The 16,193-nt window shown below is 40.4% G+C and overlaps 1 protein-coding gene across 1 annotated transcript in view; it reads left to right on the top strand.

Annotated features, from left to right (window-relative positions):
• Nucleotides 1-16,193, top strand: part of xkr4 (XK related 4) — a 50,468-nt gene that overhangs the window by 21,071 nt on the left and 13,204 nt on the right. Inside the window, exon 2 of the mRNA XM_065276400.2 lies at nucleotides 13,490-13,689. Within this exon, the coding sequence (XP_065132472.1) occupies nucleotides 13,490-13,689 (200 nt within the window). The remainder of the gene's footprint in view (nucleotides 1-13,489; nucleotides 13,690-16,193) is intronic.

Here is a 16,193-nt window from a genome sequence, read left to right as displayed (position 1 = left end):
AGCTTTGAATCCATGTTTGTAATGTTGAACTGCCTTCAGCAGCCTCCCTTTCCGTTCTCTGTCGTTATTTTGTGAAGGCATTCGTGTTTTTTATTTTTTGTCTACAAAGTGTGCCAACAACAGCAAATTTAGTGTTTATATTAACTTAGATCTGATCGGGAACATTAAATCCCTTAGACAAGCATTGTAACGTTAATACTAAGAATGTGGATATTTTGTCGTTTGCTTGCTAAGTTGTTAGCACTTTTAGAACATCGACAGCAAATCATTACCGGAAGAAATACATAAACAAACTTCCAAATTACGAATTCTGCGGTTTAACAACTGATATAATGTAATGAATACCTGTTAATGCAACGAACTTCGGAAACTGTCGTCTTCGCTCTCCAGGCAGAGATTGGACACAGAGATGCTGCGGAGCGGGCGGGAAAACACGAAGTGGATTACTGGAATCAGTGGATCTTTAGGGGAGCGGTAACAATGAAACGGCAAGATTTTTGGGCACCGTGTTTAGTCTGTTCCGCGTTTTGCTGGTTTCCGCAAGTCTCTCATATTAAAAACGAACTAGACACCCGCCTGAAAGGGTTTTTAAAATATGTATTTCATATTTAATAAAACTGTATAAATCATCATGCGGGCCAGATTGGACACCTTTGCGGGCCGCATCCGGCCCGCGGGCCGCATGTTTGACACCCCTGCTCTACAAACATGTGAAAAAATAGGTCACTGAAATTTGGCCTCTTTTGTGATGTCAGAAAGGGATAACACCAACCCTTAATCTGCACTATCCAACCACGGCACTGCCATTTAGTGCAGAGAGAAAGAGAGAGAGAGAAAATAATTCAAAGCACAATTGAGTTTCAATTGCAACAAACCACCATCATTGCGTTTAGTGTTTGAAGCTCATCAGCTCATTTGCTTTTTAAAGGAAACAACCAAACATTTTTGGGATTTTTGCTCACACCTACAAAGTGCCAATTTTAACATGCTAGTATAAATGATCTATATTGTATTTTGAGCTAGAACTTCACATATGTACTCTGGGGACACCAAAGATTTGTGTTACATCTCTAAAAAATCTTGAAATGTCCCCTTTAACACCATGCCAGAACTGGTATTTTATTTCAGGAAATTCAAGCATCTTTTATGTATGGGAAAACCTTTTGAGTGCATCAGTGCTTGAGTTAAATAATATAGTGTAAGTTTGTCTTGGACTCATGGTGCTGTACCCAAAAACACAATACATTGTCACTCTATTTCAAATCATTATATACATGAGAAGTGCCTGCTGCACACACGTTTATGATAAAAGAGACTCTCACATTCACAAAATACACGCAAGACACTAGTTTAACAGTAAACTCGGATTACGCATGAGATTATGCTTGTATCTGGCAAACGCGATTGTCTCTTTTATCATAAACCCTTTAGATGCGTCTTCAGCAGGCTTTTGATAAAACACGTGATGCACATAGGATCACTCGATGCGCTGAACACATATTTTGAAATTACAAACCACACACATGATGGGCTACATTCATGTTGTGACGAACTTCGCATCGAGCGCCTTCGAAAAAAAGAATTCAACGGGCGCAACTGCTGCGTATTTGTTATGTGTTATGGGCCTGAGCATATCTTTGGTTTCGTTTACAAGGTAAAAGAGGCTTTGGTGTGCAGTATATTGCAAACATTTAAACATGTCTTTATTGAGTATGCATATCAGGCTTAGATTACACTGCAGGTCTTGATGCTCAGTTTGGATTTTTTGCTGAATTTTGTTTGGCACTTTTGTTTACATTACCATTTAAATGCTTCTGCCATCAGTATCATGTGTGATCGTATACGGCCCTGAAGTGACCCGCATGCCCTGGAGAAGATGTGAGGTCATCTTCCCGCCTCGTCCAGTGCAGAATTGTGACGTCTGTCGCATTTCAATGACGTAAAAGTCGCACTGCAATACATTAGATATATATGCAATTTAGGATATATATATACCACATGGGTTTGATAAAAAAAATCGGATTTGTGTTGTTCATTTGTGCCCTCCTACGCACTTCTGCTCAATTTCATTTTCCTTCAATACTACTACTGGGATTTCGGTCTATTCTAGCGTTTCGAGAAATAAAATTTTTGTAGGACCAATCAGCGAACGGAGGGAGTGGCTGAGAACTATGACGTTGATGTTATGCGTCAGTTTGAGTTGAAGTTCAGAAAGACGTGATAAAAGCTATTCGGTCTGTTGTTGCAAAACTGCCGAATATACAGAAGTTAAAGCCGGAGCAAGAACCAGGTTTGCTAAGTTTTGTTGGTCTGATCATTCGGACATGTTGTTTCCAGCCAGTTTCGGCGCATGATATACGTCACGACCACACGTTAGCGATCACCTATGGCAGATCCTGAGTGACTCTGGGCAGATCCAATAGTGTTGAACTTTAACAGAGAACCCGCCTACAAGGAGGTAAACGTTTCTCAAAAAGAGAGGCCAGACTCTCTGTACAAATGAAATGTACGAGAGTCTATTAGAACCAGGCTAGGTCAGACTGTCATTTGGGCAAAAAAGTCGGATTTTGGCCACTTTCGCTTGCGGTATGAACAAAGCCATAGAGAAGTTTGCCATAAACATAAGTTATGGTCGAGGAAGTCCTTACTCACTGTCTCTAAACAGTTTAGACTGAAAACACCAGCTCTCCATGCATCAAATCTTGCAGACTGCCCATCAACCCCTGCTCTGAGATCCGTTTGGTCACTGTGGGTGTAGCTCCTGTCAGTCTCATTTTTCTCCCTCCCTATTCCATTCTTCTCGCTTTTATTTTCTCCATCTCACTTTCTCTCTCCCTCACTCAAGAACAGCACCATGGTAACAAGGCACTGCCAAGACGTCACACTTTTCACGTGATGCTCAACTGACATCGTTTCATCTTCGCTGAATCACATGCTTCTGTGAATCAATGACTGCTGATGGATAGGTTTCTGTCTTATCCCAGTTTGTGCATCCCAGTTTGTTTTCCACAATCTCATTTAAGGCTTATTTTAAACAGCACAACTAACTGCTCTCATTTTTAATCTCTTAATTACAGGATAGTCATCAAGTCATTTTAAGTACGAGCCCTTAAAAGCCAAATCACATTTGATCAAATTATCTCAGGGGTGTGTGGATAAATCCAAATGAATTGAATGTTTATTATGAATCTATCGAGAGCTTAATAATTAAATTTCCATGGTATCGCAGCGGACCTGCAGCGCATCCATCCGTATAGTCGTTGCTCATTTTCGGAGCCAGAGGAATGTTGCTGTCACTCATGTAAATTTTTCTAGCATAAAATTCCTGGTGGCTGCAGTTCTGCTTATAAGCTTTTGACTTATGTCGCTGCCCTGGCTGGTAAACGCAGGAAAGATGGGCAGTGTCAGGAATATAGTACAAAGCAATATTCAGCGCCGGTCTGTATTTATTATGCCGTGTGCCAGTGACCTTCTTTCCATCATCGTGCAGCAAAAAGCCCGGCATAATTGTTGAATAACAAGGTTCAATTGATTTGGAATGAGTCGGTCTCTGTTGGCAGCCAGGCAGCAGACATTCATCACAGCATAGGCTCTGGGCAGCTGTGTAAGTACATTGAGTCTTGGCTTCCTGTCTGCTGTCGGCCCCATGGGCCGTGTGGAAGTTTAGTTTTTCAATCTAAACTTATGTCTGCTGCCATACTAGAGTTTTATCTATGGTTTAAGACATTTCATTTTGTGGGTATCTATTTCGAAACCCATCGAGCTGCCTGTGGAGGCAGAATTTGAAGACATCATAGACACGTAGGCTTTTCCAAAAAGAAGACAACTTAATAATGGGATGCAGTAAGTGGAAAAGTTAATCTAAGGTGGCATTTTACATTTAAGTATATTTAGCATATGTCGTTCTTTAGATTCTTTGCTGGTTTTCCATGTATTTGTAATTAGCTGAACACTTGATATTTTAAAGGTACTCCTGGTATACCAGCATCAAACCAGCATTGACCAGTATGGAAATTCATGCTGGTCTCTTTTATGTGGCATTCAAATTTAACCGTTCTAATATTCACCTTTTTGCATTGAAGCTCATTCTAATGCTGCATTCACACCAGCTGCGGTAGAGGCGTCAAGCGCGAGTGATTTCAATGTTAAGTCAATGTGAAGACTTGTTGACATGTGTCTGGAGGTCTTGCGGCACGAATTAGGTGTCTAGCGTGGTACAGCAGACGCGATTCCGCCTCATTTGCGCGTCTAGCTTGCGCGAATTGAGCGTTTCCGCGGCAAACGCCAAGTCTAAAAATGTGAACTTTGGCGGGAAAACGTTGCGTTAACCAATCATAAACTTGCTCTAGTAGTGACGTGATTACAGGATGCGAGCGGAAGCCCCTCCCTTGACACGAATTTCCGCGTAAATGTCTCGATGACTTGAATTCCACGGACGAAGGAAGCGAGTAAACTCAAAATGTTCAAGTGGCAAACTAGATGCGGTAGACACGAATTTGATGCCTCAAATGTGGCTGGTAAACCCACGGTAATGCAGGGTTTACATCAGACGTGGTAGAGGCGGCAAGCATGAGTGATGTACATGTTAAGTCAATGAAAAGACGCGATTAGGCATCATGCCGCGCGGTAGGTGCGGCACGAATGAGCATTGCCGTGGGAAACGCGCAAGTTGAAAAATCTGAACTTCTGCGGATTTCCGTGCCACTTTAACCAATCAGGACCTTGCTGTAATAGTGACGTGATTACAGGAAGCGAGCAGAGTCGCAGAAGCCCCTCCCATAACGGGAATTTCCGTGTGAATGTCTCGAATGATTAGAATTTCACGTGCGGCTTTCACGCACGAATGAAGCGAGCAACTACGCGCGGATAGTGCCATAAGTCTGAAGGGTCTTAGATTCCTCTTTCACACAGTCAAAGAAGCAACAAGGTCAAAAGGCCTTATGCTTTAAACAAAAAATACAACCTTGACTCCTAATCCATAGCCAATACAGGTCAGAGTTGCACGAATCTCGGTGACCGTTGAATAAAGTCACGCATTCGGAGTGGAACGCCATAAACCGGACTCAAGTCCTCTTCTTCTGATATGTATCTGTCTCTCTATCTTTGCCATCGGAGACATGGCATCAGTCCATCTGCCATTGCGTGACAGCACGCTGCCTACACAGTGATACTGATATTACTTTACAGTGAGTTGGAGCGGATCAGGCATCGTTCCATGCATCGCCAGCATATTGCTGCAAGTGTAATCTTTCTCTTGTATGAGTGATGATGGCTGTTAAATCACCATCACATTCGTTACTTTTTGTTGTTGTCGCTTTTCCCCTCGAGTGCCAGCAAATTGCATTTAAACACTAAGGTATTGGCAATAAATCAATAAGCCTCTGTCCTTTTTTAAACCTGCACTTACTTTCTAAAGTTTTTGTGCGTTGGGACCGGCACGGCATAATCCACTCTGGTTGCAAAGCTCTCTGGAGGCATGTGGACCCATGGCGCTTAGCAACAGGATCGAAAGAGCAGACGTGTTTCCTTAGATGGCATGCAGGTTGTCTGCGACTGTCACTCAAGCAGTCCCACACGGCCGCCGCTGTAAAAGCAAAATCCTGTTTCTGACTGACTCTTCTTCTGTTGCCATTAACAGGTCAGGTTCTTTCAGGCGTGGAGAGTCTGCCTTGAAATGCATATCACTCAATAACCTCAGCGTATAAACCAACGTTATTGAGTGATACTCCAGTAGTTTTGAGAGTTACTCCAGCAGTACGTATGCCTTTAGTGCATTGAGCTCTGTAGGATTGCATAGCATGACGGACCTGTGCAGCTTATTGATTGAACTTCTTCCCTCTGAATCTCAATGAAAGACCACCCGTGAGTTGTAGTGCTGTACTGTATGTAGTGATGCTTGGTGTGTTTGAAGAAGAGGAAGCAATATTTGATCGGATCAGATACACCGTAAACCAGATCAGCCAGAATGATGCCATAGCAAGTTAGAAACCATTCTGTATATAACCATATATATATAATACATTTTTAAGAGAAAGTACTTTCATGAGTATAAACCTTGTGTGTGTAGTGTGCATAAGTAGAGTCTCTGGAACCTTAATCGAACTGTTATGAATAAACAATGACCTGATCCCCATTCATAATGTAAGTGTACTATAGAGGGTTCATTCCGCGGTCAGCACTGTCTGAAATAGGCAACCCTAGAGGCCACAGATCCTGTCACTGTTTTTTCTTTTGTATCCTGTCCTGTGAGTGGCAGTCCCATGATTTAGGGGATGTTCAGTAAACTGGTAATGCTCAAACTCCTGGGAATTCAGGCTTAGGAGAGAGAGCTTTATGTGATACACAACATTTCTATATGAAAAACCATGGCTGATTTCTGAAGAATGACTTATAAAATGTGTTTGTTTTTTAAATATTTTGGATAGTTTGATTTATCTTTTTTTAGCTCGCAGACCACAAAACACTTCACCATGCTTAAAAGAACACACCACCGTTTTTTAATATTTTACAATGTTCTTACCTCAACTTAGACGAATTAATACATCCCTATCTTTTTTCAATGCGTGCACTTAATCTTTATACTGCACGTCATAAATATGTTAGCATTTGGCCTAGCCCCATTCATTCCTTAGGATCCAAACAGGGATAAATTTAGAAGCCACCAAACACTTTCATGTTTTCCCAATTTAAAGACTGTTACATGAGTAGTTACACGAGTAAGTATGGTGGCACAAAATAAATGGCAATTTTTAAAGTGGATAGTAAAAAAAACTATATTGTATGGCGGAAGAGCACTACGTTTGTAGCACTACGACCTCGAGCGCAGTCATATTGACGGAAGGTTGAATAAGAGGGTGAGTAGTCAGATGTGATGATATTACTGCGCACTTACTCATTTTTTATTCGCTTCAAAAATCTCCACGTTTTATTTTGTGCCACCATACTTACTCGTGTAACTACTCATGCAAGAGTCTTTAAATTGGAAAAACATGGAAGTTTTTTGTGGCTTCTAAATTAATCCCTGTTTGGATCCTAAGGAATTAGGGGCTGGACAAACCAAAACGTTTAAATGCGGCTGAATACGCCTGGACAACGCCGAATGCCAGCTGTTTTTCAGCTGAGTGCCAGCTTTCTTCAGCTAAGCGCTTTGGTAGCTCTGATACGTTGGTTGGTTGCTGTGATACTTGTCCCGCCGCACCTCCACTGTGATTGGACGGCCGCGTGAGAACTGACATTGACGAGCGGAGCTTTTCATTTAAAGTTGAACATTTTTCAACTCTCTGTGCTCAGCCCCAAGCGTGGAAAAACCGTCGGGCACCGGTTTTCAGCGCGGAAAAAACCCACTAGCTGCTGGCTTAAAAACGCAGAGCTTCTATTCAAAACAACTGAAAACATGCGCCGGCCGCAGGCGTAAAAGTTTTGGTGTACACAACCCCTTTATGGGGCTGGGCTAAATGCTAACAAATTCACAATGCGCTGTACAAAGATTAAGTGCACGCATTAAAAAAAGATAGGGATGTATTAATTCAAGTTGAGGTAAGAACATAGTAAAATATAAAAAACGATGTTTTTTCCTTTAAATCTACTCTCCATTTTACAGATTTTACATGGAAATGTTATCAGTTTATTTAGTCTTTAACATGGTCTATTCTAATGCAAACTGCATTATAGGCTAGGGATGGGACGGTAACCGGTTTCACGATTAACCACGATAAAATGTCCTGACGGTTAGTATTATCCTTTAAAATGTTATTATCATTACAAACGTGTTAGATTACCGTGATTTTGAAAACTTGTGGTAAATCCTGTCCAGCCAGAATCAGTTTGACGCAGGCGCGCACATGCAACATAAGGCATTTAAGGGATAATGTATTGTATTTATTCATGGTAAACTTATTAGACAGATTTATTTATTTTTTTTACCACATAAATAATTTCAGGGACATGAAATGTTAAATTGTGATTTTCAAAAATAAAACTTGTTAAAATGTTTTCAATGTGTGTATCAGTTCTTTTTAAACATTTCTCTCTCATTTTAACAAAACCATGATAATATTGATAACCGTGAAAACTTTGGTCACTATCATGATATGAAATTTTCATACCGTCCCATCCCTATTATAGGCACAATATGTAAATATTTTTTGTATTATAATGTCCAAAAATTAAAAAAAATTCACATGGGTATTTACATTATTCCAAATGTTTTACAATGTTTAAATCCAGAGGAATATTCTGCCCCTCTTTATAGCGATGATTTGCTTTTGCTTCAAACCAATAGATGTGTTTGAGTTCATGTTGCACTGTGGAGATTGATCAGCGTATGACATCAAACTATTGTGAGAGTATTGCTTTTAAATCTCTCGTAATAGTTTGATGTCATAGGCCAATCGATCTGTGCAGTAGTAGTAGTTTCCATGCCATTATAAAACTTTATTTGAATACGCCAAGCCATCTAGAAACATGATTTATGAGTGCTGTCAGATTGAGTCCTATCGACATTGAAGGTGAAGACTACTCCCATCATCCACGCTCTTTAATAACGTCATCAAGCTGCGGCCGTTGTTTTTGTTTAGTGGTGAAAATGCATATTATATAATGTTTTTATTTAATTTAATATTTCAGTGCCCTTTCCAATGGCAAGATTATAATAATGGTTTATAATTTGAGTTGTAACGTTCGATTTTAAAGATCATGTATGGTATTGTTTTAGCTTGTGTTATGTGATTGGTGCACGTAGCTCAGAAAACATGATGCAACTTTTGACAACAACAGTACAAATGATCCTCAGCACTCTCACAGGGACGTTTTCCAACACCTGATTGACAGGTTAGGAAAACATTGAGCTTTCTGCTGTGCCAAGAGACTATGAACTTGTGTATGTGGGATGGCCAGTAGGGGTGATGGTTGGGGAGTTTAAATGAGACAGTGATGTAGGAGAGGCCGCTAGACCGAAGTGAAGAAGAGAAATGTCCGGAGGATAGGAAAGCATGTATTCTAAAAAAGGCAGTACATCTACAGACCTCAAATCGGCCTGATCAGACCAACAGCTTCAGTTACAGATGCTTTCATACTGCACATTACAAACAGACATGTGCTCTGTACAGAATGACGTCATTACTAAAAATATCAAATTTCAGTAATATATTTAATGTCATATCAGATTAATACTTTGTTGGTCTTTGGCTGCCATGTGGTATAAATGTGTGCATGATTCATCATGACTTCCTTAAGCAATTGTGCCAGCTGATTGGTCATTGCAAATATAATCCAAACATCTTTGCGATGCAGACGCCCGTCAGATCTCTTGGGCCGACTGTTTCACATGGATAGTGAATGAAAGGGATACATATTGGAGAAACGGAGACAGCTTGTGGCTTATCTGAAATCCAAACCGTATAAGAGACTTTCTCTGCATGGCCTTTAGGGTAAGTGGCAAAAATGTCAGGAGACAGTGTATCTTCATGCAGGCCCTTCTGAAGCTCACTTATCTGATAAAGAAGCTGGACAGTCGCCCATTTTTAAGGTCAGCCAGAAGATCGTACCGCGACCCTGCTGCTCTGTGCAAAAGGACTGCGGTACTGCGGTCAAAATGGTTGAGTCATTCAATACTGGTGTACAACCAGAAAACATTTCCTGCCTGCTTTATTTGACATTTTTAGTCCTCTTTGGAAATAGCAAGGATAATAAAGCGAGTTTTAACTTGTGCCTTACACTTTCTGGTTTTATATGAGAGCTCCAGCAACTCATCATGTCTAGTGTTGAGCATTGCTTGTTATCTGTTGAGAATCTGGATCAATTGCTAAACTAGGCCTACACTGTCAAGACAAGATTGTATCACAAAATAGGCCAGGGTTTTGATTGGATGAATATCTAGAATGACACATCTAGAACACTTTTCTAATGCTCAGTAGGGCATGTTAAAATATAACAGGACTGCATGCAGATTTCTGGTTGAAAATATATGAAACATCCTGCCTACATTTTTTAAAAAGTGATTTTGGATATAGTATGTAGTTGCCACTCTTAAAACCAAAATCTTTGTACGGAACGCAAGCCGATTTTTATGTTGCTAGACAACCACCGTGCGAGCGTTTTTAGAAATTTTGTTTGCTTTGCTACAAATGTACAAGCAGATCTTGTTTGAGGGTGAGAGGTGTACAAACACGAAAGAAGTTTGACATTTTTTCCCCTAAGAGCATATATCTTCAATAACGCGTGCCATAGGAGGTGCACAACAGCGCGCATAGCGCTCACTGCCCATAGAAAATCATTAAAAAGGTGCCTGTTACCGTCTTAAACGTTCTGTGTCAACGGCCCCTAAAGCGATACCCCAGCCAAATATCAAAATCACCCAATGATTTACTCACCCTCAAGCAATCCGAGAAACACATGTCCATCATCTATCAGACTAACACATTTGGAGTTATTTGAGTAAATGTCCTTGCTCTTCCAATAGGAAACAGGGATCAAGGAACAACTTCTGACTTTGAAGCACAAAAAGGTGCATTTATCCTTCACAGAAGTAATTCACACGGCTTCAAGGGGTTAGTAAAGGTCTTCTGTGGGTAATCAATGCGATTTTGTAAGAAAAAATATCCATATTTTACATATTTTTCATGAGATTCAAAAAGAGTCACTGAACAATTTATCTATGGCAACCAACTCTCCCTACGCTAAGGGGCTGGACACACCAAAGATTTTTAAACGGCTGAAAACGCCTGGAGGACATCGAATGCCAGCTGTTTTTTCAGCTCAGCACCAGCTTTCTTCAGCCGAGCGATTTGGTAGCTGTGATATTTGAGCTGTGAGCCGGTTGGTTGTTGTGATACTTGTCCCTCCCCCTCCTCCACTGTGATTATACAGCCGTGTGAGAACTGACATTGAGCTTTTCCCCCAAAGTTGACTCTCTTTTAACTCTCAACGCTCAGCGCCGGTTTTTGGCATGGAAGAAAACCACTAGCTGCTGGCTTTTTTGAAAAACGCAGAGCTTCCATTGAAAGTAATTGAAAACATACGCCGGACGTGGGCGTAAAAACTTTGGTGTGCACGCCCCCTTAAAGTCTCTCGTTATTTGCGTGAGTCCAACATAGCCTTGTTAACAGAAGCTAGTTATTACAGTTTATAAAGTTTGAAATATGGATATTTTACTTACAAAATCACATTTATTACCCATAGAAGATCTTTACTATAGTACATTTACATGTGGCATCAGTGTTAACGCTTGACCGGGGGCGTGTTTAAAGCAATCACAGTGGCCGCAACACACTCTACTTTGTTCTCCAGTCTTGAATAAACGTAATTGGCTGGCGTTGCACTAGGTTATTTGCATAATGCGATCTGATTGGCTGGCACACGCGATTGCGCTTGAAAAGTTGAGAAATTTTTAACTTCTGCGGTGAGCAGAGGCAGTGACGCGACACCGAAGGATCCACAATTCAGTTCGGCAACGCATGACATCCCCAACTCAAAGTAAATGAGAAGCATTAACGTTGACACCCCGTGTGAATGTACTGTTAACCCCTTGTTGCCATGTGGATAACATCTGTGATGGATGAATGCACTTTTTGGGGTTTAAAGTCAGAAGATGTTCCCTGATCCCTGTTTTCTACCATTATAACACTTGGAAGAGCAAGGACATTTCTTAAAATAACTCCAAATGTGTTCGTCTGTGAGATGATGGACATGTGTATGTCCGATTGCTTGAGGGTTAAACATTGGGTTAATTATGATATCTGGCTGGAGTATCCCTTTGAGCATTCAGAAAAAGATGAGACCATATCTCGTATCCATATACACTTTAAAAAAATGCTAGGTTATTTTCAACCCAGCTTTGGGTCAAAAAGGGACAAACCCAGCCGTTGGGTTAAATTAACACAGAAAAAAATGATATTTGAGACAACAATATGTTAAAAAAAGCTTCAAGGGGTTAATAAAGGTCTTGTGCGAGTAATATTTCTGTAAGTAAACAATATTCCTTAAAAGTACATAAAAAGTCAACTGAAGGTATACTTTCTTATTTTAAGAAGAAGTACACTTACAGCACACTTAAATAAACTTATTTTTCATAAGGGTTAATAAAAAAACTTTTAACATCCACAGCTTTTGTGATGCATAAAGGATTCTTTGTTAAAAGGATCTTCAGACTAAAAAAGCTAAGAAAGATTTTTTGGAAAACCAAAAGATGTTCTTCTATGGTATTGCTTTGATGATCCCTTCTTAGATACTTGTTTAAAAGTGAAGCATTCTGTCTTATTGTGATATGAATAAAATTCACATTTACCTCAAAGCATTGCCCCATTTTGTCCACAAGTTAGATCTTTTTCTTGTAAATGAATTGCCAGTGAATTAATTGAAGTCGGCAAGTGCTGTACTATAAAAGCGTTTTTGCATACAAATGATGCGAGTGCAGAGAAAATCTGGTAGACAGTGTGGGCAGCAGCCACTCTCAAAGAAATCAATGAGAAAACATCATGCAAATTATCCTTATAAGCATCTAACACTTTTTTATTTTATAGCTGATCCTCACACTCAGTCAAATAATTGTATTTCCATTGGCTTTGTGGGTTTTGGGGAGCCCTCTGTTAAGGCAAGAACAACAGGGATACAGTGCACTTAAATTTCTGTATATGAATATCGGGGCAAGAGAATAAGTGTGTTGAAATGAAAGTGTGTGTCTGTCTAGGCTGGATGGCTGTCAAGGTTAGGGCATTGCAATTGCTTTCCAGGAACAACACACTTAAACCCAGATCCACACACTCACAGACAGGGAAACCTTTACAAAAGGCTGATGTGCCAGATTCTCAACCAGTCCATTAGCAGATGACACATGGTTTGTTAAAAAGATGTAGCAATTGCTTGTACTGATATAGATGCCTTTGTCTGTGACAGGCTGTGATGCTCAACTTCTTTTCCAGTGAAAGCTTTGTTTAGTTGTTATGTCTAAGGATGAAAATAGCTCAGATATTAAAACATAATGAATTCAGATTGAGAAACGGGTGGTGTCAACAGTGATGCACTAAACTCACATAGGTAATGCTTAGACTGTTGCACATGCAACAGGCTTCTTTAGATTATTACGTTGCTTATTTACGATTATTTGTATTTGCAACATAGTATTTAACATAGTATTTCCAAGTGATTTCTGTTTTCTACACAAATTTATCCTATATAATGCAAAGGACAATCTGTGAAAATATAACCTTTGTAATATTCACTGAGTAAGGTCATGTCAAAGTTTGAGATCAATTTGAAATCGATGAGTGAAATCAAACTTGGATGCTCCAATTCTCATAATTTCATTATTAGGCTTTAGCCACAGTTGTGATTCGGTTGGGAATTCTCTGAAAACCGTGATCAGTCGCTCCAGGTTTTTATCGTTTAGAGGCAGAATCTGCAGACATTGACGTTTGCTTTTTACTGGGAGTTCAGCGGGAGTTCAGTGAGAAAGTTTACTTACTATAAATGGCTTTGTTTGTGTCTTTTGCAGGTACTTCCACGCCATCTACCTGGGCATCAGGAGCAGGCAGAGCGGAGATAATGACAGCTGGAGGTTTTACTGGAGAATGGTGTATGAGTATGCCGATGTCAGCATGCTCCACCTGCTGGCTACGTTCCTTGAAAGCGCCCCTCAACTTGTGCTCCAACTCTGTATCATCATACAGACTCACAAGCTCCAGGCTGTACAAGGTACCACAATATCAAGCACAGCGTTTGTAAGAAGCACACACACAAAGTTCATCAGTGAATAGGTGAATGTAACCTTTGGTTACTGTACAAGATGTTAGCTAATAGATGCTGAAGTCCTGCTTGAGTTTGCCGGTCTCAGTTGGACATCATAATATTTAGTTGTTTTATACTGGTCTAGCTGGTCTCCTGCCCTGGCCAAACCTTTAGATTATATTGTCTGTATAGGCAGGGGGACATTTGATGGGAGACGGGGGGGGGGGGATTTAGAGCTGACACAAAATCAGCGTCACAATAGAAGTGTTGTTGTTTTGTTCAGCTTCCCAAAGAACCCAGGATAACGGGAACAGTAGATGTAGTTTGCTTATCCAGAATAGCAGTGGAGTTTGTGTGTGGAGTGCATGTGTATTTGTTTAAAGCTGGTATTTGTTGAAATGGGTGGTCCCCACCGGGTCATGAGTCGCAGGCGGTAAGTAAAACTGAATCAAATGTCAGTGTTTTGTTGGCAATTGGTGCGTTAGTGCATATAATGTAAACGACGCGACCATGTAGTGAATCATAAGTTATCCAGAGATAGTGGGATAATGTTTGGTGTTTGTTTGCTTGCTCTTGACTCGCTCCACCCGTGTTATGCCTAGAAAGAATCGGTACAGCTATCTGTCTTTTAAAATCTGATAAAAGTAAAGACTTTTTTTGGATGTGTGTAGGATGTAATACTACTCTATAATGCTGTGTTCACACCAGCCACGGTAGTGGCGTCAAGCGTGAGTGATTTCAATGTTAAGTCAATGTGAAAACGCGTTGATGCACGTCTGGAGGTCTCGCGGCGCGAATGAGGCGTTTAGCGTGGCGTAGTAGATGCGATTCCGCCTCATTCGCACCTCGTTCACACAAAGGACGCCAATTGAGCGTTGCCGCAGGAAATGCGAGAGTAGAACATTTTGAACTTTGGTGAAAAAACGCACCACGTTAACCAATCAGGAGCCTGCTCTAGTAGTGATGTGATTACAGGAAGCGAGCGGAGTCGCAGAAGCCCCTCCCATGGCGCGAATTTCCGCGTGAATGTCTCAATGACTAGAACTTCACACGCGGCTTTATGCGCGAATAAAGCAAGTAAACTCAAAATGTTCAAACGGCAAACTAGATCTGGTAGACGCGAATTTGACGCCTCAAACACGGCTTGTGTGAACCCACGGTAAGTACTCTTAAAGGGATAGTTCACCTAAAAATGAAAATAATTTCATTCAGGTCATTCAAAACTCGTAAACCTCTGTTCATCTTCAGTACACAATTGTTTTAGATGTTTTAGATTTAGTCAGAGAGCTTGCTGAACCTCCATTGAAAATGTATGGTTTCCATGTCCAGAAAGGTAATAAAAACATTATTAAAGTAGTCCATGTGACATCAGTGGGTCAGTTAGTATGTGTTGAAGCATCAAAAATATATTTTGGTCCAAAAATAACAAAAATTAAGACTTTATTCAGCATTGTCTTCTCTTCAATGAAGGAGTCAGCAAGCTCTCGGACTAAATCTAAACTGGGGGTGAACTATCCCTTTAACATGAGATAAACAGAAACAGTGTGTGTTATGTTGGCCTCAAAATATTTTAAAGTTTGGTTTGAGACAACATCAGGAATCAATTAAATTCAAATTAGTCCAAGTTATCCAAGAGTTTTTTTCTGCCTTGTTTTAAATTTAGATGTATGGATCAAAATTTTCACACACATTGTGATCTTTTCTGATCATACAGTATATATTTATGTATCATCTGTTCTCAGTTTGCAGCACAGACCACTAGGGCGGATTTATGGAGCACTTTAAAAACCTTTAGCTTGACATTGTCATGACCCTTCAGTCAGGCCCATTAACCAATCCTCATAAAGTGCGAAACTACTGCTTTTTAATATCCACTTTTCACTCCCTTTCTGTTTACTGTTTGGCAAGTCATGTTACCAGAGCTCTTTATATATGTGTATGGCTATTCTGTTGATTTGTGATTTTGTGGACTGCAGAGCCCAGCCTAGCAGTTAAACCTTCAGCGCCTTTATGTGCTGTCCTCTGTTCTTCATAATCTTCCATAAACAAAAGTAACCAGGGACTGTCAAAATTCTCCGCCATCAAGGCTGAGAAATGATTTATGAATGCTAGGGTCCCGAGCTCCTAATGCAACAGAGCCTCAAACATGCTCAGACCGGGGATCTAAGTGTTTGTTCTGTGAGAATTTGGGAGTGGCGTCTGGAGGCAGTTTTGCTTGTGGTGTTTGGTAGAGCAGAACGCATAGTCCTCTGATGCTTAGACCTCTTTTATCTGAGACTTTCCTTTGAGATTTGTTGCTCCTACACTTGCAATTCAAAAACAACACCGAACAGAGTATAAAATACTTAACATAGCAGTACAGTCATTATTTAAAAGCTCAATGTTGAAAGAACAACTTTGGTTAGAGTTTGAAAACAGCCGGCAGTATGCTTAGAAATGTTGGAGACATTTGATTGTATTCCTCGTCCCTT

Source organism: Paramisgurnus dabryanus, chromosome 6 (genome assembly GCF_030506205.2).
Source record: "Paramisgurnus dabryanus chromosome 6, PD_genome_1.1, whole genome shotgun sequence".
NCBI classification, from domain to species: domain Eukaryota; kingdom Metazoa; phylum Chordata; class Actinopteri; order Cypriniformes; family Cobitidae; genus Paramisgurnus; species Paramisgurnus dabryanus.
The sequence above is the reverse complement of the archived record's forward strand: the minus strand, read 5'-3'. Positions and strand labels throughout refer to the sequence as shown.